This window comes from Scyliorhinus canicula, chromosome 15 (genome assembly GCF_902713615.1).
Source record: "Scyliorhinus canicula chromosome 15, sScyCan1.1, whole genome shotgun sequence".
Taxonomy (NCBI): domain Eukaryota; kingdom Metazoa; phylum Chordata; class Chondrichthyes; order Carcharhiniformes; family Scyliorhinidae; genus Scyliorhinus; species Scyliorhinus canicula.
The window spans coordinates 138,513,725-138,539,902 of record NC_052160.1 but is presented as its reverse complement, the minus strand read 5'-3'; the positions used below and the strand labels follow the sequence as shown (position 1 = coordinate 138,539,902).

The 26,178-nt window shown below is 49.3% G+C and overlaps 1 protein-coding gene across 5 annotated transcripts in view; it reads left to right on the top strand.

Moving 5' to 3' along the window:
- slc45a3 (solute carrier family 45 member 3) overlaps positions 1–26,178 on the top strand; it is a 231,883-nt gene that overhangs the window by 188,001 nt on the left and 17,704 nt on the right. For all 5 annotated transcript variants that reach the window (XM_038819358.1, XM_038819357.1, XM_038819356.1 and 2 more), the window contains 2 exons: positions 8,814–9,265; positions 18,943–19,761. In XM_038819358.1, the coding sequence (XP_038675286.1) occupies positions 9,097–9,265; positions 18,943–19,761 (988 nt within the window). In that variant the 5' untranslated portion in view covers positions 8,814–9,096. The remainder of the gene's footprint in view (positions 1–8,813; positions 9,266–18,942; positions 19,762–26,178) is intronic.

The following is a 26,178-nucleotide window of genomic DNA, read 5'->3' as shown; positions in this document are numbered from 1 at the left end:
CGAAACTCCAATATTTTATTTAATTTTGTAAGACTTTGCGGAAAGAATACTTTGCTCATGAATGATATTGGTATTTTAAAACAAAACTTTATTATTAATACACTATTAAATAGCTTATAATTGCCCTTTAATCAATACTACTGTATTACTAATTAAACAACAAGACAGGAAAATGTACAGCTTTCATCCCATCCTCCATTCCAATGGTACAGATTAATTCTTGCTTTCCAGAACAGATTCGGCTCCTGAAGACTCTGACTGAATGTCTTCAAAAAGTTGTTTCAACTGGTTTGTTTCAGCTTTCCCCTTGTCCTCAGACAAGTCTGCTCTGCTTTAAATACTATTACTCTTTTTTAACCATCCTACTGGGAGCAAAATACTTTACTTGCGGTCTGAAAGGGTAACCAGATTGAAACTCAACTCAAAACACTTTCTCAAAATGTCTGAATACTTTAACTCCACCCAGCAATGACATCATCTCCACAAACTGAAAACAAATTAACCTTTCTTTCTTTCTTTCTCGTCTCTCTCTCTCACTTTCTCTCTCTCTCTTTTCCTTTCTTTCCCTTTATTTTTATTTCTTTCTCTCTTTTATCTCTCTCTCTCCCTCTTTCTCTCGCTTTCTCTCTCTCTTTCTCCCTCTCTCCCGCTCTCTCTCTCTTTTTCCTTTTCTTCATTTTTCTTTCTTTCTCTCTTTCTTTCTCCCTTTCTCTCTCTTTCCCTCTCACTCTTTCTCTTTCTCTCTCTCTTTTTCCCTCTCTCTTTATATCTTTCTCTCTCTCACCCTCTCACTCACCCTCTCTCTCCCTCACCTTCTCCCTCTCTCTCACCCTCTCCCTCCTTGAGTTGATGTATTCCTGAACCTACAGGGACCTGAATGAAATTACAATGAAAACCTCAACTGAAATCAAAGTTTGGAAAGGAGAAATGTGCTAGAAACAGCCATCTTAAACAAAGACTCTTATTTTTTGACGTTCATCCTTATTACTGTCACCCTCTCCTCCCCTCTGCATTTGTGTGTCTCGTGTGTGTGTGTGTGTGTGTGTGTGTGTGTATATAGATGGTGGGGGCAAGTTAAAGTGAGGGGGGTAGGAATTAGATAATAGTTAACCTGTCGTATTTCCTGCATATTTCAATATAATGCTTGTTATAAATAAACAGTAATTTGATTTATATTCAAACCTGGTGGCTAATTATTGGGCAGCCAAGGGCCAAAGACTTGGGGTACTTTTCTAAGAAATATTGTTGCGGCTCTGGGTCAAGTGGAGCAGGAATTGACCGCTCACCAGCCCAGGATGTTGTAACAACTTATCATCTTTAAAGTTTCTTCTCCTTGCAAGTTCCTGAACAAAAATGACTCAGAATCTTGGAAGGCCCCCACATTCCTCGGCCGTTTCTTAGGGATTAGCTTCAATCTGTGCACTGTGCATGAGGCCTGTGGAACACTAATGACTCCAAAATAACACTGATGGTAATAAAGCTGTTGTGCATTTCTGCGGAAAAGTACCATCGATACAATCCATCACAAGATACTTCTTACTGAATGGTTCCATATTTCCAAAAAAGTACTCCAGCTGTTGCCCTGACAGAATGCGTGCCTGAAGAGTTTATAGTTGCTCAGAGTTTGTTTGGAGCAGTACATTGATGCCTTGCTGTATCCAGTCCAGGAAAATGTCGAACCTTTGAGTCGAGAGAACTGTGCACTCTCATTTCCGGCTGTTGCCTAAATGGGCAACTGGGTTGGGGAGTTTGCATTAAATTAGGAGTTGCCAATTGTCAGCACGGCAACCCATCTCTCTTGCCGTACTTCCATCTCCATGTGACATGAGCCATTGGATTGAAGGATGGCCTCCAACAGGCAAAACCCTCAGAACAGTTTCAGGACAGTGGACATGATTTAACGGGAAAAAAAGGTCCCATTTTGGGCACGTTGAGCGAGGTGTTTTTAGCCTCCTGCAGCAGCAAGAACGACCCCGCTATCAAACCAGACCTTGGGTTTTTTTGGGCCTTAGTGAGGAACGCCCGACCGAGGCCACACTTACCTCATTTCCTGCACTGGGGGTGCCAATTTTTAATGCTGCCCCGATCTCTCAATCCCACACCGTGGCCTCCCCTCAACCTACCTGTTAGGGGCTGCTCACTGAAATCTGTAAATCTGGATCAAACCCAGTGAGGGCGAGATCCAGATCGTAACATCTCACGAGATCTCATTAGATCTCTCGAGGCATTCCGAGCGTCACAGATCTTGTCAGAGGTTCTTGGCCTTGGCTCTCAGCGATGAGAGGCCTGCCTAGCAGCTGCACCAGACAAGTAAGTCCAAAGTCAATGAGATAGACGCTCCGAGTTACTATTCCATACATGTTCGATCCCAGCAGCCTCAGAACCGGCCATTGTTCCTCTGACTGAGTGCGCACCTGAAGCTAAGTGTAGGCTTTAGTAGTAGCGATAGTTTAGTTAGTAGTTTGTGCATGAGTATAATTGACTGTGTGTAAATAAATGAGTATTGATTTTGAACTTTAAAAAAAACAAAAAAAAAAACAAAAAACAAATCTTGTAAGAGGCAATGAGACTGTTCGATCACGCCTGGTGTCTCCTTTACCCAGAGAGCAGCTAGAATGTGCAACCTGCTCCAATGTGGCAAACAGCTCAGATGTATCTAAAGACGCAGCTGGATCATGGAGACGGGAATGGAAAGATAGGGAAATAGGGTTGAGATGACGTAAGTGGGGAGAAGGCTTGTGTTTAGCACAAACACTGGCAAATGCCATTTGGGCCGAATGGCCTGTTTCGTTGCTGTAAATTCTATGTAAGTTGTTTGAAAACTAAAGAACGAATGAAGTGCAGTCTGAATGTACCTTCACAGTGAGAGTCATCTAGATTCTCATGCCTGTCCTCAGTGACTTGGAGACTCAACTGCCTCATTTCCTCCTCCCCATTTCATGCTGTACAGACCACTAACTTTTGTGTTGCTTTTGCAGGCAAGGCCCGTGTACCTGCCTGCACATTTGTTCGCGTCATCGGCCTCTGCCTTTTAACTGAAAAGAATATTTCACCGCAGTGAGTCAAGGTTTCCAATTTTGGCCAAACAGTACTGCGAGAAGCATTAAATATTTGCTTACGGTGCCCTCGCCACAATACTGACGCATTATTGATGGTAATGTGACCAGATGTACCCAGCTTGAGAGTCCAGTCCAGTGAAATTGATCCCAAACAGTCATTTTGATTAACAAAAAAACTGCTTCTCCACATTTTGAAATGATCGGATGTAAGAGTCTAAAATTGCAATTTTGAAATTATAGTCTCAGCAGTTTGTGATGTCATTATTTTGTTGAACAACTGTAACCATAGTTTTTCCCTGTGTTTCCTCCCCAATTGCCAATTTCTTTCTTCCCTTCTCCCACTGTCTGTGGACATGAGCATTGATGACAAAGGTGGAAAATAGGAGCGGGGGAGGCCATTCAGCCCTTCGAGCCTGCTCCGCTATTTAGCGTGGCTGATCATCTATCTCACCGCCGTACTCCAGCGCTCGCCCATTACTAATTAGCGTTTAGAAATCTATTTCCTTCTTAAATATATTCAGTGCTTTAGCTTCCACGGCCTTTCTGTGGTATAGAATTCTACAGATTCACCACCCTCTGTGAAGCAGTTTCTCCTCAACTCAGTCCCGAAATGGCCGACACTGTATCCTGAGACTGTGACCCTTTATTCTAGACCCTTCCCCCCATCCAGGAGAAACAACACCCCTACATCCAGTCTGTCTAACACTATCAGAACATCATACGTTTCAGTGAGATCCCCTCTCATTCTTCTAAATTCCAGTGAATAAAGCTGATACACTCGTGATGCTGATACGCTGTGGTTCTGATACACCGTGGCTCTGATACACCGTGGTGCTGATTCACCAATGGTGCTGATAGGGAGTTCCAGGACTTTTAGCTTCTCTATCTCATGTGTAATCAATCCTTCTCCTTCGAAAAGCTTACAGCCAGTGAAAATATGCAATGATCAAATTGAAAGGCCTGTGACAAATTGATTACCATAGTTCCAGCTTATCAGCTTACTTGTCATGCCAATACCCACCCTACATTCTGAAGTATGATGTTCAAACCTGGGATAAGAATTGGTCAATTGCACTGATGGTTGTGACTGGGCGGAACGGTAGCACAGTGTTTATCTCTGCTGTTTCACAGTGCCAGGGTCCCAGGTTCGATTTCCGGCTTGGGTCACTGTCTGTGCGGAGTCTGCACATTCTCCCCGTGTCTGCATGGGTTCCCTCCGGGTGCTCCGGTTTCCTCCCACAAGTCCCGAAAGACATGCTGTTAGGTAATTTGGACATTCTGAATTCTCCCTCTGTGTACTCGAACAGGCGCCAGAATGTGGCGACTGGGGGGTTTTCACAGTAACTGCTTTTTATTTATTTATTTGTATTTTTTTTATTTTTTAAATTTAGAGTACCCAATTTATTTTTTCCAATTAAGGGGCAATTTAGCATGGCCAATCCACCTAGCCTGCGCATCTTTGGGTTGTGGGAGAAACCCACGCACACACAGGGAGAATGTGCGGACTCTGCACGGACTGTGACCCAGAGCCGGGATCGAACCTGGGACTTTGGCGCCATGAGGCGACAGTGCTAACCACCACGCCACCGTGCCTTTTCACAGTAACTTCACTGCGGTGAAGCCTACTTGTGACCCCCATCTAACCTTTTTGGACACTAAGGGCAATTTATCATGGCCAATCCACCTAAACTGCCCATCTTTGGACTGTCGGAGGAAACCCACGCAGACACTGGGAGAACGTGCAGACTCCGCACAGTTTCCCAAACTGGGAATCAAACCTGGGACCTCGGAGCTGTGAAGCAATTGTGCTAACCACTATGCTACCGTTCCACTTGATTGGCAGGCAGTGACTGGTGGGGTACCACAGGATTCTGTGCTAGGACCCCAACTGTCCACATTATATATTAATGACCTGGACACTGGAACTAAATGTAGTATTTCCAAATTTGCAGGTGATACAAAGTTGGGTGGGGGGGGGGGTGAGCTGTGGGGAGGATGCAGAGATGCTTCAACGGGATTTGGACAGGCTGAGGAGTGGGCATTTGTATGGCAGATACAGTATAACGTGGATAAATGTGAGGTTATCCACTTCGGTAACAAAAATAGGAAGCCAGATTATTATTTGAATGGGTGCAAATTGAGCGAGATGGATACTCAGCGAGACCTTGGTGACCTCGTGCGTCAGTCGTTGAAAATAAGTGCGCAGGTACAACAGGCAAAGAAGGTAAATGGTATTTTGGCCTTCATAGCGAGAGGATTTGAGTATAAGAATAGAGATGTTTTACTCTAATTGTATAGGGCATTAGTGAGGCCACACCTGGAGTATTGTGTCCAGTTTTGGTGTCCTTATCTGAGGAAGGATGTTCTTGCTATGGAGGGAGGGCAGCGAAGGTTAGTCAGACTGATTCCTGGGATGGTGGGACTGTCATATGAGGAGAGAGTACATCAGTTAGGATTATATTCATTGGAGTTTAGAAGAGTGAGAGGGGATCCCATAGAAATTTATAAAATTCTATGATTCATTATGATCATGATCAATTTATAAAATTCTAACAGGATTAGACAGGGTAGGTTCGGAAAGAATGTTCCCGTTGGTGGGGGAGTCCAGAACTAGGGGTCACAGTTTGAGGATAAGGGGTAAACCTTTACGGACTGAGTTGAGATGAAACTTCTTCACCCAGAGAATCTGTGGAATTCGCTGCCTCAAAAAGTAGTTGAGGCCAAAACATTGTAACTTCAAGAAGGAATTAGATATAGCTCTTGGGGCTAAAGGGATTGGGGGGGGGGGGGGGGGGGGGGTTGTGAGGGGGGGGGGAGACTCGATCAGAGTACTGAACTTGATGATCAGTCATGATCATAATGAATGGCGGAGGAGGCTCGAAGGGCCGAATGGCTTCTATTTTCTACGAATGTTTCAATGTATTACGCCACACGGCAAAGCAGTAGATGGAAGCGACGCAGAATGCGAGGGTAAAAGGCAGAGAACAAGCTGGAAAGCCAAGCCACAGTCTTGGTATCTTACTGCTTGCAATGGTAACTCCTCACCATATGCCAATCCCATCTATTCTGAGATTTGCTCACCCTTTCTCGTGTTACATGTTCAAATCCCTACAGTTATGTACAGTAGACCTTCATTCCTCGGAGTGGATGCTTTATGTGGCGTATCTGAGGAGTGAGCAGTAATTCATGCATGGTTTATTGGGGATGGTTAGATCCCTCAGGGCGGTTTACTTGAAACCTATCCCGAGAGTCTATGTTACATTGTAAAAGACGGTATGAAATATTTTTAGTTAGCACATGTTGAACCAGGCCCTCACCCCTTTTTGCAGCGATGTGTGAATAGCCAGCCTGCTCCAACACAACAGGGGGTCCATTGCTTATGTAAAGATCTGTAGCAGCAAGAATGGAGCCTGCCAGCAGCAGCTGAAAGTTTTGCTTTTTGGAGAAGTGCTTGTTTATTTTTAAATTGAGCAACCGAGGTGAAGCGCCAAAGTCCAAACACACAGCCACTGGTCAAGCTGGTGACAAGGGCGTGCTGGGGCATCGAACTAGGGGGCATTTCAAAATTAGGGGTGTGCCAGTTAAGACGGAGATGAGGAGAACTTATTTCTCTTAAGGGTTGTTTGCCTGTGGAATTCCCTTCGTCCAGGAGCAGTGGAGGCTGAGTCATTGAATTCATTCAAGGCCGATTTGAGACAGATTTTTGATCCACGAGGGAGTCGAGGGTTAATGGGGGGGGGGGGGCCTCAGGCATGAAAGTAGAATCGAGGCCTCAATTAGATCAACAGTGATCGTACTGAATGGCAGAGCAGGCTTGAGGTGCTGAATGGCCTCCTCCTGTTCCTAGTTCTTGTGTTCAGAGATGACAAAATGAAATTGAAGATCTTGAGTATTAAAAGTCTATATACTATATGGTAGAATAGTGGTGGGCACTGTTGCTTCACAGCTCCAGGGTCCCGGGTTCGATTCCGGGCTTGGGTCACTGTCTGTGTGGAGTCTGCACGTTCTCCCCGGGTGTGCGTGGGTTTCCTCCGGGTGCTCCGGTTTCCTCCCACAGTCCAAAGATGTGCAGGTTAGGTGGATTGGCCGCACTAGATTGCCCTTAGTGTCCAAAATTGCCCTTAGTGTTGGGTGGGGTTACTGGGTTATGGGGATAGGATGGAGGTGTTGTGCTCTTTCCAATAGCCGGTGCAGACTCAATGGGCCGAATGGCCTCCTTCTGCACTGTAAATTCTATGATGCTATGATTCTATAGGAGAGCTGAGGACCTTCACTTGTGTAAAAGACAAGATGGGAACTTAACATTCTGCGACGGTTAAAATAATATAGAAACTATTCTTGCTTGTTACAGTGGTTATATGGCTAGAAACCGGTTGGAGATCATTCTGAACTCAAAGTTAAAATTTGTATTTTGCTCTTTCTGTTTCAGGTAAGACAATGGCGGGTTATACAGGCAGCACCAGGTGTTAAGGGGGCAGTGCTGGTCATATTATCTTTCAGTCTGTGTATCCGATCATTGAGTGGTAAATTTATCGATGTAATACTCAGGGGAAATTGGATATCGAGGCGAACTTGCGTGGGAGAGTCGGTGTTGCACCAATTTAGCTCTACCTTTGGCCTCTCTCTTTGAGCGTTAATCTCTGCAGGGCTCATGGGTCTGATGAATTGTCACTTCCTGGGGGTTTAATAGCATTCTGTGAAATGCTTATTCTATATAGCAACGTTGCATTTATATAGTGCCTTTGACTTTGTAAAAACGTCAGGACGCACTTTAGAGATGATCAAACAAATGTTGACACTGAGCCACATGGAGAGATAATAGGATGAGAGACCAAAAACCTGGACAAGGAGGCTTTAGAAACATCTTAAAGGAGAATGAAGAGAATTAGGGTAGGAATTCCAACACCTGGGGGCTAGGAAGCTGAAGGCACGAAGGGTGGAACATTCCAAATGGGCACACAGATGGTGAAGGTTGCACAGCTGGGGGTGGTTGCTGGGATATGGATGGCCAAGGCCTTCCAGGGATATTAAAACAAGCCGGAAAAGCTGAAATCCAAGGCATTTCCAGACAAGAGCTAATGTAGGCTGGCGAGCACAGTGGTAATGGCGAATGGGACTTGGTGCAGGTTGGGGTGTGAGAGGGTGGAAGATGGGAGGCTGGTCAGGTGAGTGTTGGCCTAGCCACGGCTAGAGGTTACAAAGGCATGAATGAGGGTTTCTGCCAGGTTGGTCGCCAAACACTCTCAGTGAAACGAAAGCAGAAAACGCTACAGATGCTGTCAGGCAGCAAATGTGGAGAGAACCAATTTGCTTCTTCGTTTATCTCTTCAGCTTTTGTTTGCAATTTTCCTAAATGCTTGTAAATAAATGTAGACTGTGGGCAGCACGGTGGCGCAGTGGGTTAGGCCTGCTGCCTCATGGCGCCGAGGTCCCAGGTTCGATCCCGGCTCTGGGTCACTGTCCGTGTAGACTTTGCACCCTCTCCCCGTGTTTGCGTGGGTGTCGCCCCCAAAACCCATGGGTGTGCAGTGTAGGTGGATTAGCCATGCTAAACTGCCCCTTAGTTGGAAAAAATTAATTAGGTACTCTAAAAAAAATTTTTTTTAAAGTAAATGTGGACTGCGTAAGCACGTTAAACCTGTGATTCTCATTGCCCTGCAATCTAAACAAACGATAACAGGGAGGTGAGATGTTTAGCCGACGAAAGACCACAATGAACTTTGAGTGAAAATGTCTTTCTCTTCATTTTTCCAGATTTACCATCATTGATTGGTTCTCTACCTTGAGCTCGGAGGGGAAATACACGTCTCTTTTGTCAGAAACATGGTGGGTTTATGTCGGCAGCTTGGCGATGGACAATTCTGGATTCTCGGTGCTTGAACATGGAGCAGTTCTGCACCAGAGCAATGTTGACAAGAACTCTCCACTCTTGCGGCGTCAGAAACTGTGAAAGCTGCAGAACATTTGTCGAGTGGGGCGAGAAAATTCTCGATCTGGTCAGAGACAGTGCGCAGAATTGAGAGGACCCCGCGTCACGATGGAGAAACCCCAAACAAATATGTTTTTCCACAAGCGGAGGTCCCAGTTGTTGCTACTGAACTCACTAACGTGCGGCCTGGAAATCTGTGTGGCGGCTGGAATTACCTTTGTCCCCCCTCTGCTGCTAGAAGCTGGGATACAAGAGAAATATATGACCATGGTTTTGGGTAAGTACAATTGTACTGTGCACTCTGTGTTTTCTGTGATTTCTTTCATTTCTGTCCCCTTTTTCACTCCCTCTCCAGCAAGCGCTAATAAGAACAGAAGACGTAGGAGCAGAAACGGGCCATTCGGCCCATCAAATCTGCTCCGCCATTCAATGAGACCATGACTGATCTGGTGTGATAATCGTCAACTCCACTTTATCCCCATAACCCTTGATTCCCTTACTGATTAAAAATCTGTCTCAGCCTTGAACATACTTTTAAAAACGTTTTTATTAGGGTTTTTCTATTTATAGAAAGCAAAGATGAACGCGAACATACACAGAAACTATATACATCAGTTACTGCTCACTGTATACATCAGTTACAATTCATATTTCTCAGCAAGTGCCTAGTTTTGGGCCGATCTCCTGCTCCTGACTTCCCGTTCCCTCCCCATTCCCCCTCCCTTCCTGTTATCTGGCGTGCCTTCTTTGCTCGTTGGGTCTTCCCCAACCTGGCCCTGTTGGGGTGGCATGGTGCTAAGTGTACTGTTTTGTGTTGGGTATGGTTGGGTTCTGTGCTTCTTTGTTCTCTCTCCACCACCCCCCCCCCTCCTCCCACCCAGGATGGCAAATTTCATTTTCTCCATTTGGCGAAATTCCATCGGTCGGGAAGCCAGTCCGCAGCTTTGGGTGGTGCTGCTGATCGCCAACCGAGCAGGATTCTCCGGCGGGCAATTAGGGAGGCGAAGGCAAGGGTGGCGGCCCACCTCACCATAAAGTGTCCTGGCTGCTCTGATACCCCGAAGATTGCCACTCTCGTGCACGGCTGCACCCTCATCGCCACCACCTTGGACTTGGCCTCGAAGAAGGCTGTCCAGAACCCAACATGTCTGGGACATGACCAGAAAGTGGGTGTGGTTGGCCGGCCCTCTTCACATTTGTGCTCCACTTCCGGGAAGAACCTACTCATTCGCGTTCTGGTTAAGTGAGCTCTGTGTACCACTTTCAGCTGCATTAGGCTTAGCCTTGCGCAAGTGGAGGTGGAGTTGACCCTGTGCAGTGCTTCACTCCAGAGTTCCCACCTTATTTCAGGCCCCAGGTCCTCCTCCCATCAATTAATTTACCACAACTGCTTAAGGTAGCATTAGAATAACATTAGTCAGAAAACCCAGGCTTCAATATCATCTTGCTATTTAGCCACCCACAGTTGATTCAGCCCTGTACCTGCCAAACATCGCCACCCATTCTCCTGCATGTCTCACTGCAAAGCAACTAGAGGCATGAATCCTGGGTGGTCTCCCAGTAGCTTCGAGGCACCTGAGTAGGATTTTAAGGGTGGCGAGTGATCAGTGCTCATCATCTCGAGAGTCGGCGCATAACGTGCAACTGCCGAATCTCGAGATTCCACTGCCGTTTAACGCTCACTTGATCATTGATTGGCAGTGGGCGGGGCTTCCGTCCACCAATGGAAGGAAGGCTGCCCTGAGAAATGTTGTCCATTCTGCCGGGAACTAAGTCCTGGGACCATTGGCAACGTAAATCGTGGGTTCCTGAGGTTCGGAAGGGGAGCGATCAGGGGGTAGGCCAGCAGAGGAGGGGGGTCCCAGAGCTCCCAACGCCCTGGAGGAGGCCTTCAGAATGAGCCCCCCCCCACCCCCAGCCCCCCTTCCCTCCCGTGATTGTGAAAGTGTCACTTTCTCACCTCGCCCACCCGTATTTGCAACCGCCCCCCCCCCCCCCCCCCCCCCGCCCCCCATGCCCCAGGCCCTCCCTCACTTTCCTCTTTCTATATTGTCCTGGCTATTTCTCCCTGGCTACTTATTTATTTACGTGTTGGCCACAAACAGGTCTGGGAACAGTCAGGTGAATGGCTCCCATGTTTTGTGGAAGGTCTCTTCCGACCCACGGATGGTGAATTTGGATTTTCCCCATTTGGTGAAATTCCGATAGGTCGGACAGCCAGTCTGCAGCTTTGAGTGTTGCTGCTGCATTCAATGTTGCACATTTATACAAATGAGATAAATTTTTTTTTTAAAATAATTTTTATTCAGATTTTCACAAAATATCAATAACAGAGAATATTAACAAAAACAAAAATATTAACAATTAAGAAAAATAAAAAAGAACAACCCCCCCCCCCCCCCCCGTTAAGTACAAAAAGAAGAGATTAACACCCATCATAACCAAAGAACACATGTACACGCCCCTTCAACCCAACCCACCAAACCCCCCCCCCCCCCCCCCCCCCCCCGGGGCTGCTGCTGCTGCTGGCCTTTTTTTTCCCTACCGTTCAGCCAGGAAATCCAGGAAAGGCTGCCACCGCCTGAAAAACCCCTGTACTGATCCCCTCAGGGCAAATTTCACCCTCTCCAATTTGATGAACCCCGCCATATCGTTGATCCAGGCCTCCACGCTTGGGGGCCTCGCATCCTTCCACTGAAGCAAAATCCTCCGCCGGGCTACTAGGGACGCAAAGGCCAGAACACCGGCCTCTTTCGCCTCCTGCACTCCCGGCTTCACTGCAACCCCAAATATTGCGAGTCCCCAGCCTGGCTTGACCCTGGATCCTACCACCCTCGACACCGTGCTTGCTACCCCCTTCCAAAATTCCCCCAGTGCTGGGCATGCCCAGAACATATGGGCATGGTTTGCTGGGCTCCCCGAGCACCTAGTACACCTGTTTTTGCCCCCAAAGAACCTACTCATCCTCGTCCCGGTCATATGAGCCCTATGTAGCACCTTGAACTGTATGAGGCTAAGCCTCGCACATGAAGAGGAGGAATTCACTCTTTCCAGAGCATCCGCCCACGTCCCCTCCTCAATCTCCTCACCCAGCTCCTATTCCCATTTACCCTTCAGCTCCTCCACCGAGGCCTCGTCTACCTCCTGCATCACTTGGTATATGTCCGAAATCCTCCCCCCTCCAACCCACACCCCCGAGATCACCCTGTCCTGAACCCCACGTGGGGGCAATAGAGGGAACCCCACCACCTGCCGCCTGGCAAACGCCCTTGCCTGCATATACCTAAAAATGTTCCCCGGGGGACAAATGAGATTAATGAGAGTGGTTGGAAAATATTCCCACCGGTCTTCAGGAATACCCACTCTTTGAAATCCTGGCTCAAAGACGAAGATACCAATTTTTAGATCTTTTGCACCTTCACAAATCCCCTCTTTAATATCTGTATTTATCAATATGTTTTATCGCCTAACATTGCACTATAACTGTGATGAAGTGCCAACGTTTCATTGCACCCGCATTCTACCAACATCTCAGCGATTTGACCAGGTCGTTTTGAGCTGGTGCAGAGGGTGAACTTGTGGGAGAAAATCTTGGACGAGGGAGGGACGGTAGTGCATAACTTCTGATTTTTAAAAAAAGCTACAAGCCTTCTTTCCTTTCCTTCCCCAGTATTAAAGTAAAGCAACGTATTATTTGAAATTTAGGGCATTGTTGAGGGAAAGAGGGACAGAGGGAGAATTGTTTGGAAGATGAAAGTTATGGTAATGTTAACAAGTTTCTTCACTTCCCTCAGAGCACTGGCTGTTGTTAGTGCTGTAGAGAGCTGACACCATCTCGTACTGTACCAAAGTCTGCATTCTTCGTGTAAAGCCCTAGCTGGTGAATGACAGCGATCACCACAGTGCACCCTCATGCATATGTGTGGATGCCACAGGAAGACTATATTTGACTCACCTGTGGTGGTCCAATGTGTGCAGATGTGTGTGTGTGTGTGTGGTGTTCTGTGCAGTGGTGATTTGCATGTGTAGTGGTGTTTTATGTGTGAGGTCGTGTTTTGCGTGTGTGGTCGTGTTTTACGTCTGTGTGGTGGCGTCTTGTGTGTTTTGTATGTTCAGGTGCTTTGTGTGTGGTGTGTTATGTGTGTGGCATGTGTGTGTGTGATGTGTGTGTGTGTGTAGTGTGTGTGATGTGTGTGTGTAGTGTGTTGATGTGTGTGTGTGATGTAGTGTGCATGTGGGATGTGTGTGCTTGATGTAGAGTGTGATGTAGTGTGTGGGGTGTAGTGTGTGTGTGTGATCTAGTGTGTGTGTGTGATGTGTGATGTTGTGTGTGTGATTGTGTGTGCGTGATGTAGTGTGCGTGATGTAGTGTGCGTGATGTAGTGTGCGTGATGTAGTGTGTGTGATGTTGTGTGTGTGTGATGTAGTGTGTGTGATGTAGTGTGTGTGATGTAGTGTGTGTGTGTATGTGTGTGATTATGTGTGCGTGATGTAGTGTATGTGTGATGTAGTGTGTGTGATTGTGTGTGTGTGCTGTTTTGTGTGTGCGTGCATGACCCCTGAATGATCCGGTTCGGAAAATTGGTGAATGGTACAGTACAGAAGGAGGCCATTCAGCCCATTGTGTTTATTCCAACATTTAGGTGGAGTTATCCAATTAATCCAATTTACAAGTTACAGAGCGACATAGATAAGCTGCAGAGCTGGGCTGACAGGTGGCAAATGGAGTTTAATGCAGAAAAGTGTGAGGTGATTCATTTTGGAAGGAATAACAGGAAGACAGAGTACTGGGCTAATGGTAAGATTCTTGGTAGTGTGGACGAGCAGAGAGATCTTGGTGTCCATGTCCATGGATCCCTGAAAGTTGCCACCCAGGTTGAGAGGGTTGTTAAGAAGGCGTACGATGTGTTAGCTTTTATTGGTAGAGGAATTGAGTTTCGGAGTCATGAGGTCATGTTGCAGTTGTACAAAACTCTGCTGTGGCCGCATTTGGAGTATTGCGTGCAGTTCTGGTCGCCGCATTATAGGAAGGATGTGGAAGCATTGGAAAGGGTGCAGAGGAGATTTACAAGGATGTTGCCTGGTATGGAGGGAAGATCTTACGAGGAAAGGCTGAAGGACTTGAGGCTGTTTTCGTTAGAGAGAAGAAGGTTAAGAGGTGACTTAATTGAGGCATACAAGATGATCAGAGGATTAGATAGGATGGACAGTGAGACCTTTTTCCTCGGATGGTGATGTCTGGCACGAGGGGACATAGCTTTAAATTGAGGGGAGATAGATACAGGACAGATGCCAGAGGTAGATTCTTTACTCAGAGAGTAGTAAGGGCGTGGAATGCCCTGCCTGCAACAGTAGTGGACTCGCCAACACTAAACGCATTCAAATGGTCATCGGATAGGCATATGGACGATAAGGGAATAGTGTAGATGGGCTTTAGAGGGGTTTCACAGGTCGGCGCAACATCGAGGGCCGAAGGGCCTGTACTGCGCTGTAATGTTCTCTGTTTCTAATCCCACTCAATTGCTATTTTCCCATTAGGCAGTAAAGTAACTGAAGCTGTGGAAACGACCTCCAACTTGTGAGTCACTGGCCACAGCAAGCGAGCTATCCCTGGAGACATTCCCCGATCAGGCTGTGTTCCGCTTTGTGTTGCTAGGAATCCACTGCTTCCGTCTGGAAGTGCGATGTGGCGATTTTCTGTTCAGCTGCTGTTATGTGGCCCCGGGCACTTTTTTCCCTTTTACTTTTAAATAAAGAACAGGTCGTAACTAAAACTACTGCAAAGAGTGTAATTAGCGTGATTGTTAAAGTCAGGACACAGTGACTGGTTAAATCTTACAGTGATCACCTGTGCCAACATTTGTCTCAGTATTGTTTTCAAAAGTAAAAAGGAAGAAACTTTGTTTCATCCCCACCCCCACCTTCCATTTTTGTCCCCTTTAAAAATGCCTGGAATTTATTTTTATTTTCGTTACCGATTGTTCTTCCAAATAGGAAAGAAGAGCTGCTTAAAAGTTCCACAAATGTGTGGGGCAGTGCGAGATAATTGATTGACGATTATTGTCTGGAAACGTTCTGTGAAGCAATTTATGGTGAAGCTTTAGATCAGAGGGTAGTGGAGGAAATGAAAGAAGCTCCCGCTGGCTGTCGCCTGAAGGGGCTGGTTTAGCTCACAAGGCTAAATCGTTGGCTTTTAAAGCAGACCAAGCAGGCCAGCAGCACGGTTCGATTCCCGTACCAGCCTCCCCGGACAGGCGCCGGAATGTGGCGACTAGGGGCTTTTCACAGTAACTTCATTGAAGCCTACTCGTGACAATAAGCGATTTTCATTTTTCATTTTCTGAAGGGGGTGGCGAGGAGGGTTACCTCACATCCTTTCAAAAAGTACCTGAATGAGCACTCGGCACGGTCGTAACATTTAAGGCAATGGGCCAAGTGCTGGCAAATGGGATTAGGTAGGAAGGCCAGGTGTTTTTCACGTGCCGGTACAGACTCAATGGGCCGATGAGCCTCTTCTGTGCCGTGCAATTCTGGTGATTCTTAAGCGATCGCTTTGCCCTGGCTAAAGTGCCGATTCCGGTACAAATCTGCCTGCCCGCCCGCCTGACCTGAGATTGGTCAAACGCTGGAGCACGCTATCACCTGAGCGCCCCAAAAGAAACCGCCTCTCCTCAAATGAACGTGATTGAGGGATTTGTGTGATGCGAGGGAGTGGTAACCTGATCAGACCTGATCTCGGAGGCCTCCGAGTCCCAAGTGTACAGTATGCAAACCCTGCAAACAATGGTCAGACTGTGTCTCTTTCACAGCCCTCGTGAATAGCAAAGCGTGCCCGATGCCCCATAAATTGAGCAATGCTGCTCGGAACTGTGGTCATTAAAAATTTTTTTTAAAATCGAGACACCGTAAATTATTCTGGTCGACCAAACAGCCATTAGGAGTGCTTTTATTTGTTGCTAGGCAACAGGATATTGTCTTGGGGATTGGTTGTCAGGTGAGGTATTGAGTATCATATTCCTGAAGGTTCTTCTTTGTAACAGCAGCGTTAAACCAGCGCGACGCACATTGCATGAGAGTGAATTTGCTGTCTCCAGTAATGTCCAACATTCAAAATTTGATCAGCAGTGAATTTCATGTTGTCGATTTAACATCTCGCGGCAGTGAAAACGTTGTGGCCCATTTGAGAATCATTATTTTTCCATCTTGGACAAGGAATTGGTCTCACAATATGGACATTCCAGCCCTGACTTATCCCCTGACCTTCCCATGCATGGAATTTGCTTATTGTGAGCCTTGACCGACAGGCCTTTAATCTCTCCGTTCTGGTACGATCAATGTCAATATTTTTTAGTACTTCCTCCAGTGCTTCTCTGTCCTTTGATAAAGAGCTGCATACAGTACACTTTAAGTACAACCAGGGTCCTAAACAACTTTACATAGCCCTAGTGTTCTGTTTTATTTTCTTTGCTGACCTGTGGTGCTGCTTTTAATGAGTTGCCAGAATCATAGAATTCCTACAGTGCAGAAGGAGGCCATTTGGCCCATCGAGTCTGCTCCGACCCTTTGAAAGAACACCCCACCTAGGCCTAATCCCCTGCCCCAAGTTAGGTGGAATAGCCATGCTCAATTGCCCCTTGAGGGTGGGGTTTCAGGAATAGGGCGGGGGGGATTGGGCCGAGGTAGGGTGCTCTTTCGAAGTGTCGGTGCAGATTCCATGGGCCGAATGGCCTCCTTCTGCCCTGTAAGGATTCTATGATTCTAGCCCCACTTGACCATTGGATACTAAGGGCGCGAAACTCCGGCTTTCTGGGCTCTCGCTTGAGCGCAATGCGGCCGGAGAATCCCTGGCGAGGCCAGTAGCCAGCCTCCCGACAGCCTCCACGCCTCCCGGATTCCCCGAAGCCCCAGGAGACATCGGAGACGGAACCCCGCCCCAAATGGGCGTGACCGAATGACGTCCTACTTACGACCTACCTGCGCAGGATCCATCAGCCTCCCGCGATACCTCGGCCTTGCCAGCAAGGCTGCAGCCAGGCGCCAATCAGTGCTGGTCCACACAAACATGGATCATGGGGAACGGCACCCGGGGGGTCCTCCCGGGGCACCGGAGAACCAGGATGGTCAGGGTAAGTGCAGGGTGGCTCCCTGGACCTCCCCCTGGAACACAGGCACCTGGCACTGCCCACAGGCACCTTGGCCCTGACACTGCCTGGGTGCCAGATGGCACTGCCAAGCCAGCAGGAGGACTGCCTGGGTGCCAGGGTGGCACTGCCAATCCAGCAGGAGCACTGCCTGGGTGCCAGGGTGGCACTGCCAATCCAGCAGGAGCACTGCCTGGGTGCCAGGGTGGCACTGCCAAGCCAGCAGGAGCACTGCCTGGGTGCCAGGGAGTGAGGGGGCCATAGCCATGAAATTAAGTTGGGGGGGGGGCGGTTTGAAGGGTGGGAGAGTGCAGGGCAGGTAAGTAGGGACCTCCGGGAGAGTGGGTGGGTGATGGGTGGACGTCCTCGGAAGCGGGTGCTGTAAGGGGGCTTGGGAGGGGGGGGGGGCCTGAAGAGGGGGAACTCCCTGGGACCCCATAGTGGGGTGTCCTCACTTGGATGAAGTGGGGTAGTGTCCATGTGTGTGTGTGTGGGGGGGGGGGGGGGGGGGGGGGGGGGTGAAATTGCCCATGGGTGGGGTTATGGGGGACCCACAAGCTCACTTCGAGATTGGGGAACCCTTTCAAAATGGCGGCCCAACCCCAGAGTTCAGATCCCCAGTACTGAAAAAAATGCTAAGTGTGGGTTAAACCGGTGAGAAACTCCCCAGGGTCCAAAAAAGTGACTAAATGTCATTGAATAGCGGTGGGGAACGCTTCCTGAAAAACTTGTAAACTTGCCACAAATTAACTTTGAAATTTCTTGGGAGTATTGGGCCCCAATGGGCAATGTAGCATGGCCAACCCACCTAACTGTAGCATGGCCAACCCACCTAACCCGCTCATCTTTGGACTGTAGGAGGAAACCCACGCAGACACGGGGAGAACGTGCAGACTGTCACCCGAGGCCGGAATCGAACCCGGGACCCTGGCGCTGTGAGGCAGCAGTGCTAACCACTGTGCCACCATGCCGGCTGTTCATACGTATTGCTCGATCTCTTCCTCTTCTACCCCAATCAGTTTCTTTATTTGCAAGGCCTGCTTCTATCATTCCTACTAAAAGTGCATTAATTCATTTATATTAAAATTGATTTGCCATTTAATTGTCCAGTCTTCAAGTGCATTTGACAAATGTGAGTGTGTGCGTGTGTGTGTGGGCTGGGGGGAGGGGGGGGGGGGGGGGGGGGGGAGGTGAATACCAGAACCAGATTTATAAAGTACTCCAAAGTCCCAGTCCCATTGCTACAGGTACGAGCCTCTAATTAAGTATTACAGGCCGAAAGGTTGGATTCCTGCTCCGTGCTTTATTAGCTGCTCTCAACCAGTGTCGGGGGAAAGTGCAGATATGCCCGAGAGATTTGACGTATGGGACGTATGGGACCAGGGTTCGATTCCAGCCTCGGGAGACTATCTGTGCGGAGTTTGCACTTTCTCCCCGTGTCTGCGTGGGTTTCCTCCGGGTGCTCCGGTTTCCTCCCACAGACCCCACTGCTGCCTAATTAAGGTCTAACAGGTTGCACTTCGCCTACTTATGTGCGGGCTTCTGCCTGAAACAGCCAACTGCCTTGGCCGCCCTTCAAAATAAAATATAAGTGAGCAAAAATGGGCATTGGTACAATTTTCAGGCTGCTACTTCTTAGCTATTGCCTGACATTTCTTTCTGATTATGCAATTGAGTGGCATCTATTGGGTTCAACATTCTGAATGAGAAATTGCTATTAAAATATATTTTGTTTTCTTTCTTCCTTTGTGATGAATTATTTTGGTCACATTGTATGTGGGATGCCCTTATCAATTTTACTTTCTCTCCACAGGCATCGGGCCAGTTCTCGGGCTTATATTTGTTCCGATGATCGGCTCAGCGAGTGACCACTGGACGGGCAGATATGGCCGCCGCCGCCCCTTCATTTGGGCGCTCTGTGTTGGAGTTCTTCTGAGCCTTTTTGTCATCCCGCATGCCAGCAAGATGGCCACCTTCTTCAACCTGAAAGACCATCCCGTCGATGTGATCTTTCTCGTCATTGGGATCTGCATGTTGGACTTTTGTGGCCAAGTCTGCTTCACGCCTCTGGAGGCCCTGCTGTCTGACTTGTTCCACGATGCGGAAGATTGCAGGCAAGCTTTCTCCATGTATTCCTTCATGGTCAGCCTGGGGGGTTGCATTGGCTACCTCTTGACAGCAGTTGACTGGAAAAGGACCTTTCTGTCCGAATACTTTGGTGGGCAGGAAGACTGTCTCTTCACACTTCTGGCTGCCATATTTATTGTGTGTGTTCTCGCGACCTTCTTTGTATCTGAGGAAAACTGTAGTAATATGGATGGCCTTGCCGACATCTCACCAAAGGAAGTCATTAAGCCTCTGGCCAGGTACTATTGTTGCTCCACGAATATGCTTTGGCGTGCCAGGCACTACCTACACGTGCTGAAGAACTGTTGCACTTTGATCCCCAAACTGTACCACCTGTACCGTCGCATTCCCAAGGTGATCCGGCAGCTGGTCGTAGCCGAGTTCTACAGCTGGATGGCTCTCATGACCTTCATGATGTTCTACACGGACTTTGTGGGGGAGGGGCTCTACCACGGTGTCCCGAATGCAGTTCCTGGGAGTGAAGCCAGGCTACGCTACGATGAAGGTACAGTGGGCTTTGCGGCCAAAGAAATTAAGGAGGAAATTTGCAGTCTTTTATTTTTTTAAACTTGGGTGAGGAATGCACGTCCGACTGAATGTATCCATTCTGATCATCAGTTTTGGCTTTGCCTATACATTGGAAAACACAAATATCTACAATGATGCGATTTTGGTTTATTGTCATAGATTCGCCTTTTTGAAATCAGCGTAGCGACTGTTGCTATGCAGAGAAACTGAACACAGTGACTGCAACAGTGGGTTAATAACCAGTTGGTCCGTTTTTTTGGGCCTTATTGCTCCAGAAGAAATGTTAGCCAAGACACTAGAAGAATTCCCGGCTCTTCTTTTATTAACGCCATGGCATCTCTATGCCAACAGCCGGCTTTCGTCTTAACATTTCAGGCCAGATTCTCCCTAACGAGGTGGGAGGCTCAATTCCGGGAAATTTTCTACTTGACAGAGCCGCCTCCATACACGTGGCCCTTGCCAAAAGTATCTTCACACTGGAGATATGATGGTGGGGTCAGGTTGGGCCCGCTGACCCTAGAAGCTGATTGGATGCAGATATTGAGGTGGGTGAGTGCCAAGGCAGGCTGGTTAGAAGGCCCATCTCAGTTCCCTGGGACTTCATCTCAGTTGTGTTAAAGGCTTGGGCTCTCTGACTCAAGCCCCCTCTTCCACCATCCACTCCCCATGTCATTAGGGCGGCACGGTGGTACAGTGGTTAGCACTGCTGCCTCACAGTGCCAGGGACCCAGTTTCAATTCTGCCCTGTCTGTGTGGAGTTTATACATTCTCCCCGTGTCTGCGTGGGTTTGCTCTAGGTGCTCTGGTTTCCTCCAGCAGTCCAAAGGTGTGCAGGCTTGGTGGATTGCCCACGCTAAATTGCCCCTTAGTGTCCAGGGATGTGCGGGTTAGGTTATGGGGTTATGAGGATAGAGTGGGGTGGACATGGGTAGGTGCTCATTTGAAGTGTCGGTGCAGACTCAATGGGCCGAATGGCCTCCTTCTGCACTGTAGTGATTCTATGTAGCTATGTATCCCCATGTCACGTCTTTGCTCCCATGTCACCTCCTTTCTACTCCATACTCCCATGTGACCTCCATGCCAAATCACCCAATATGCACTATGCACAGAACAAAGAGCCATATAATGACAATGGCAAGTCCTGAAATGCTCATAAAAAACACCCATTCAAAAACCTGCTTTCAATAAAATGTTTCCACTTGCCTCCTCAGAGACTGCAACTCATAATTTCAATAGCAGAAACTTCACCCTATTTTACATCACTCAATTCAGTCCAAAGAAATAAACAGGCATTGAAAAAATAATAATTTACTATAACCTCATAAAGATATCAGTCAATCAAAGCTAACAGTCCACTTCAGCCTATACAAACAGATCCCTGCTGAGCAAATCCATCGGAGTCATGGAGCTCAGCTAAAAATTTATAATGAGGCCACCTGGCAATCGTATCAACAGAAACTGGTGGGCAGGTATCTGTTTGGCCAGATGGCCTCATTATGAATGTATGCCTGAGCTCCAAGACTCACTAATTGATTAATTCCGTGTTTACACAGGCATGAAGTGGTGTGTTAGTTTTGAATGACTGATATCTTGAAGATTGTAATGAGTTTGATCTATTTTCAATGTCTATATGTTTATTTTGCCAGCATTAAGGGGTGCACCGTGGAGTAGAGCTTCTGTCACTGAAACTGAACGGCAAGGATGTTAAAGGAAGAAGTTTTTTTTTAAAGCAGATTTCTGAATGACTGACTTTTTTATTTTTTATTTTTTTTAAATAATTTTTGTTGGAATTTTTTACAGAAAATATAAAAATATAACAACCAACAATAAAATGCAACAAAATACCCCATAACAACCGTAACACCCCCAAACCGTATCAACACATGTATCAGATCCCCCCACCCCACCCCAACCCCAACAAGAGAACTTAACCATAAGTTAAAATTAAATAAACAAAATTTAATTAAATAAACAAACACAGTCATCGTCCCCCGCCCCCCCCCCCCCCCCCCCCCCGGGGTTGCTGCTGCTACTGTCCCAGTACCCTATCGTTGAGCCAGAAAGTCGAGGAAAGTTTACCACCGCCTGAAGAACCCTTGTACCGATTCTCTCAGGGCGAATTTGACCTTCTCTCGCTTAATAAAACCCGCCATGTCATTGATCCAGGTCTCCAGGCTTGGGGGCCTCGCATCCTTCCATTGTAGCAAGATCCTTCGCCGAGCTACTAGGGACGCAAAGGCCAGCACACCGGCCTCTTTCGCCTCCTGCACTCCCGGCTCCACCCCAACCTCAAAAATCGCGAGTCCCCATCCTGGCTTGACCCTGGATCCCACCACCCTTGACACCGTCCTCGCCACCCCCTTCCAGAATTCCTCCAGTGCCGGGCATGCCCAGAACATATGGGCATGGTTCGCTGGACTCCCCGAGCACCTGACACACCTGTCTTCATCCCCAAAGAACCTACTCATCCTCGTCCTAGTCATGTGGGCCCGGTGCAGCACCTTGAATTGGATGAGGCTAAGCCGCGCACACGAGGAAGAAGAATTAACCCTTTCCAGGGCATCAACCCACGTCCCGTCTTCGATCTGTTCCCCTAGTTCCCCCTCCCACTTAGTTTTCAGCTCCTCTACTGACGCCTCCTCCACCTCCTGCATAACCTTGTAGATATCGGATATGTTCCCCTCTCCGACCCAGACCCCTGAAAGCACCCTGTCCCTCACCCCCCTCGCGGGAAGCGCAGGGAATCCCTCCACCTGCCGTCTAGCAAATGCCTTTACCTGCAGATACCTGAACATGTTTCCCGGAGGGGGCCCAAATTTCTCCTCCAACTCCCCCAGGCTCGCAAACCTCCCGTCGATAAACAGGTCCCTCAGCTGTCTGATGCCCGCTCTGTGCCAACCCTGAAATCCCCCATCCATGTTCCCCGGGACGAACCTATGGTTCCCCCTTAACGGAGCCTCCATCGAGCCCCCCCACTTCTCCCCTATGTCGCCTCCACTGCCCCCAAATCTTGAGGGTAGCCGCCACCACCGGACTCGTGGTATACCTCGTAGGAGGGAGCGGCCACGGCGCCGTTACCAGGGCCCCCAGGCTTGTATCCCCACAGGACGCTCTCTCCATCCGTTTCCATGCTGCCCCCTCCCCCTCCATCACCCACTTGTGCACCATCGACACATTGGCCACCCAGTAGTATCCCGAGAGATTGGGCAACGCCAGCCCCCCCCCCCCCCCCCCCCCCATCTCTACCCCGCTCCAAGAAGACCCTCTTCACCCTCGGGGTGCCATGCGCCCAAACAAAGCTCATGATGCTGCTAGTCACCCTTCTAAAAAAGGCCCTAGGGATGAAGATGGGCAAACACTGGAAGAGGAACAAGAACCTCGGGAGAACCGTCATTTTGACGGACTGCACTCTACCCGCCAACGATAGCAGCACCATGTCCCACCTTTTAAATTCCTCCTCCATCTGCTCCACCAGCCTGGTGAAGTTAAGCTTATGGAGAGTCCCCCAACTCCTGGCCACCTGCACCCCCAGGTATCTAAAACTCTTCACTGCCCTCTTAAACGGGAGCCTCCCAATTCCCTCCTCTTGATCTCCCGGGTGCACTACAAATACCTCGCTCTTGCCTAAATTTAGCTTATAGCCCGAGAAGCCCCCAAATTCCGCTAACAGCTCCATCACCCCCGGCATTCCCCCCTCTGGGTCCGCCACATACAACAGCAGGTCGTCTGCATACAGCGATACCCAATGTTCCTCCCCACCCCGCACCAGAACCCTCCACCTCCCTGACTCCCTCAACGCCATAGCCAGCGGTTCAATCGCCAGTGCAAAGAGCAAGGGGGACAGGGGGCACCCCTGCCTGGTCCCACGATAGAGCCTAAAGTACTCCGATCTCCTTCCATTTGTAACTACACTCGCCATCGGAGCCGCGTAGAGCAGCCTCACCCATTTGATGAATCCCTCCCCAAATCCAAACCGCTCCAGCACCTCCCACAGGTACCCCCACTCAACTCTATCAAACGCTTTCTCCGCATCCAGCGCCACCACTATCTCCGCCTCCCCCTCCACTGCCGGCATCATGATAACATTTAGCAGTCTCCGCACATTCGTGTTGAGCTGCCGTCCCTTGATAAATCCTGTCTGATCTTCGTGTATCACCCCTGGCACACAATCCTCTATCCTGGTGGCCAGGATCTTTGCCGGCAACTTAGCGCCTACATTGAGGAGCGAGATAGGCCTGTATGTTCCACACTGCAAGGGGTCCTTATCCCGCTTTAGGATCAAAGAGATCAGTGCCCGTGACATTGTCGGGGGCAAAGCCCCCCCCTCCCATGCCTCATTGAAGGCTCGCACCAACAAGGGGCCCACCAGGTCCGCATACCTTTTGTAAAATTCCACCGGGAACCCGTCCGGCCCCGGGGCCTTACCTGACTGCATTTGTCCAATCCCCCTGACTAGCTCCTCCAGCTCTATCGGCGCCCCCAGCCCCTCTACCAGCCCCTCTTGAACCCTTGGGAAACATAGCCTGTTCATGAAGCTCTCCATCCCCCCTCTCCCCATCGGAGGTTCCGACCGGTACAGTTCCTCGTAAAAGTCCCTAAAGACCCCATTGACTTCTGTCCCCTTCTGCACTACATTTCCACCCCCATCCTTCACTCCACCAATTTCCCTAGCCGCATCTTGCCTACAGAGCTGATGCGCCAACATCCTGCTCGCCTTCTCCCCATACTCATATACCGCGCCCTGCGACCTCCTCCACTGTGTCTCCGCCTTTCTGGTGGTCAACAAGTCACATTTGACCTGCAAACTACGCCGTTCCCCCAGCAACCCCTCCTCCGGTGCCTCCGCATATCTCCTGTCCACATCCAGGAGCTCCCCCACCAGTCTCTCCCTCTCCCTCCTTTCCCTGTGGGCCCGGATGGAGATCAGCTCCCCCCGGATCACTGCTTTCAGAGCCTCCCAGACCATCCCCACCCGGACCTCCCCCATATCATTGGTATCCAGATACCCCTCAATACTTCTCCGAACCCTCCTACACGCCTCCTCATCAGCCAGCATCCCCACATCCAGGCGCCAGAGCGGGCGCTGGTCCCGCGCCTCCCCCATCTCCAGATCAACCCAGTGCGGAGCATGGTCTGAAATCGCTATGGCCGAATACTCGGCATCCTGCACACTCGGGATCAATCCCCTTTTCAGGACGAAAAAGTCTATTCGGGAATAAACCCTATGGACATGGGAGAAAAAAGAATACTCCCGCGCTCTCGGCCTCCCAAACCTCCAGGGATCCACCCCTCCCATCTGGTCCATGTATCCCCTCAGCACTTTGGCCGCCGCCGGTCTCCTACCCGTCCTTGAACTGGACCGGTCCAGTGTGGGATCCAGCACTGTGTTGAAATCTCCCCCCATGATCAGGCCCCCTGCCTCCAGGTCCGGAATGCGGCCCAACAAGCGCCTCATGAAGCCAGCATCATCCCAATTCGGGGCATATACATTAACCAGCACCACCTTCTCTCCCTGCAGCCTACCCTTCACCATAATATATCTGCCCTCCTTGTCCGACACCACCTCAGCCGCCTCGAACGCCACCCTCTTCCCCACCAGAATCGCCACCCCCCGGTTCTTCGCGTCCAATCCTGAGTGAAAAACATGCCCCACCCACCCCTTCCTCAGATGGACCTGGTCCGCCACCTTCAAGTGGGTCTCCTGGAGCATAGCCTCGTCCGCCTTCAACCCCCTCAGATGAGAAAATACCCTAGTTCTCTTAACCGGCCCATTCAGTCCCCTCACGTTCCAGGTAATCAGCCGGATCAGAGGGCAACCCGCCCCCCTCCCCCGCCGGCTAGCCATAGCTTATCGAATGTTCGCCCCAGGCCAGCACACCCCACCCGACCCGTTCCCCATGGCGATAACGCCTCTCCTCTACCCCCCGGCCCACACCAGCTCCTTCCTGACCATTCCAGCAGCAACCTCGTATCCCCCCCCCCAACCCCTCCTAGCCGCGACGCACCCTCCATGGTACTTCTGTGAGTCAGCTGACTTCTGCTGACCCCGGCAGCTCCCGCTAAAGCCCATCCCCTCCCGGCATGGGGTCATCCCCCTCTTGCCACACCTCCTTGGCACCGCTTCAGCACGGGAAAGAAGACCAGTAGAGGCCCCGCCCCCACCTCCAGCTCCGCCCCCCCTGCCCCGCAGCGCGGGAAGCCAGAGGAAAGCCCGCGCTTTCACACTGCCACACCCCACCCTTCTGACGCAGCTCCTCAAAATAAAGTTTAACCTCAACCCCCAGCCCCGTACAGAAGAGAACATATAAAACACAAACCCCCAACATTCCCCACCTAACCCACAACCATACCCAACAGACAAACCCACCCGTAAACAGAGCAAAAGGAAAACCAG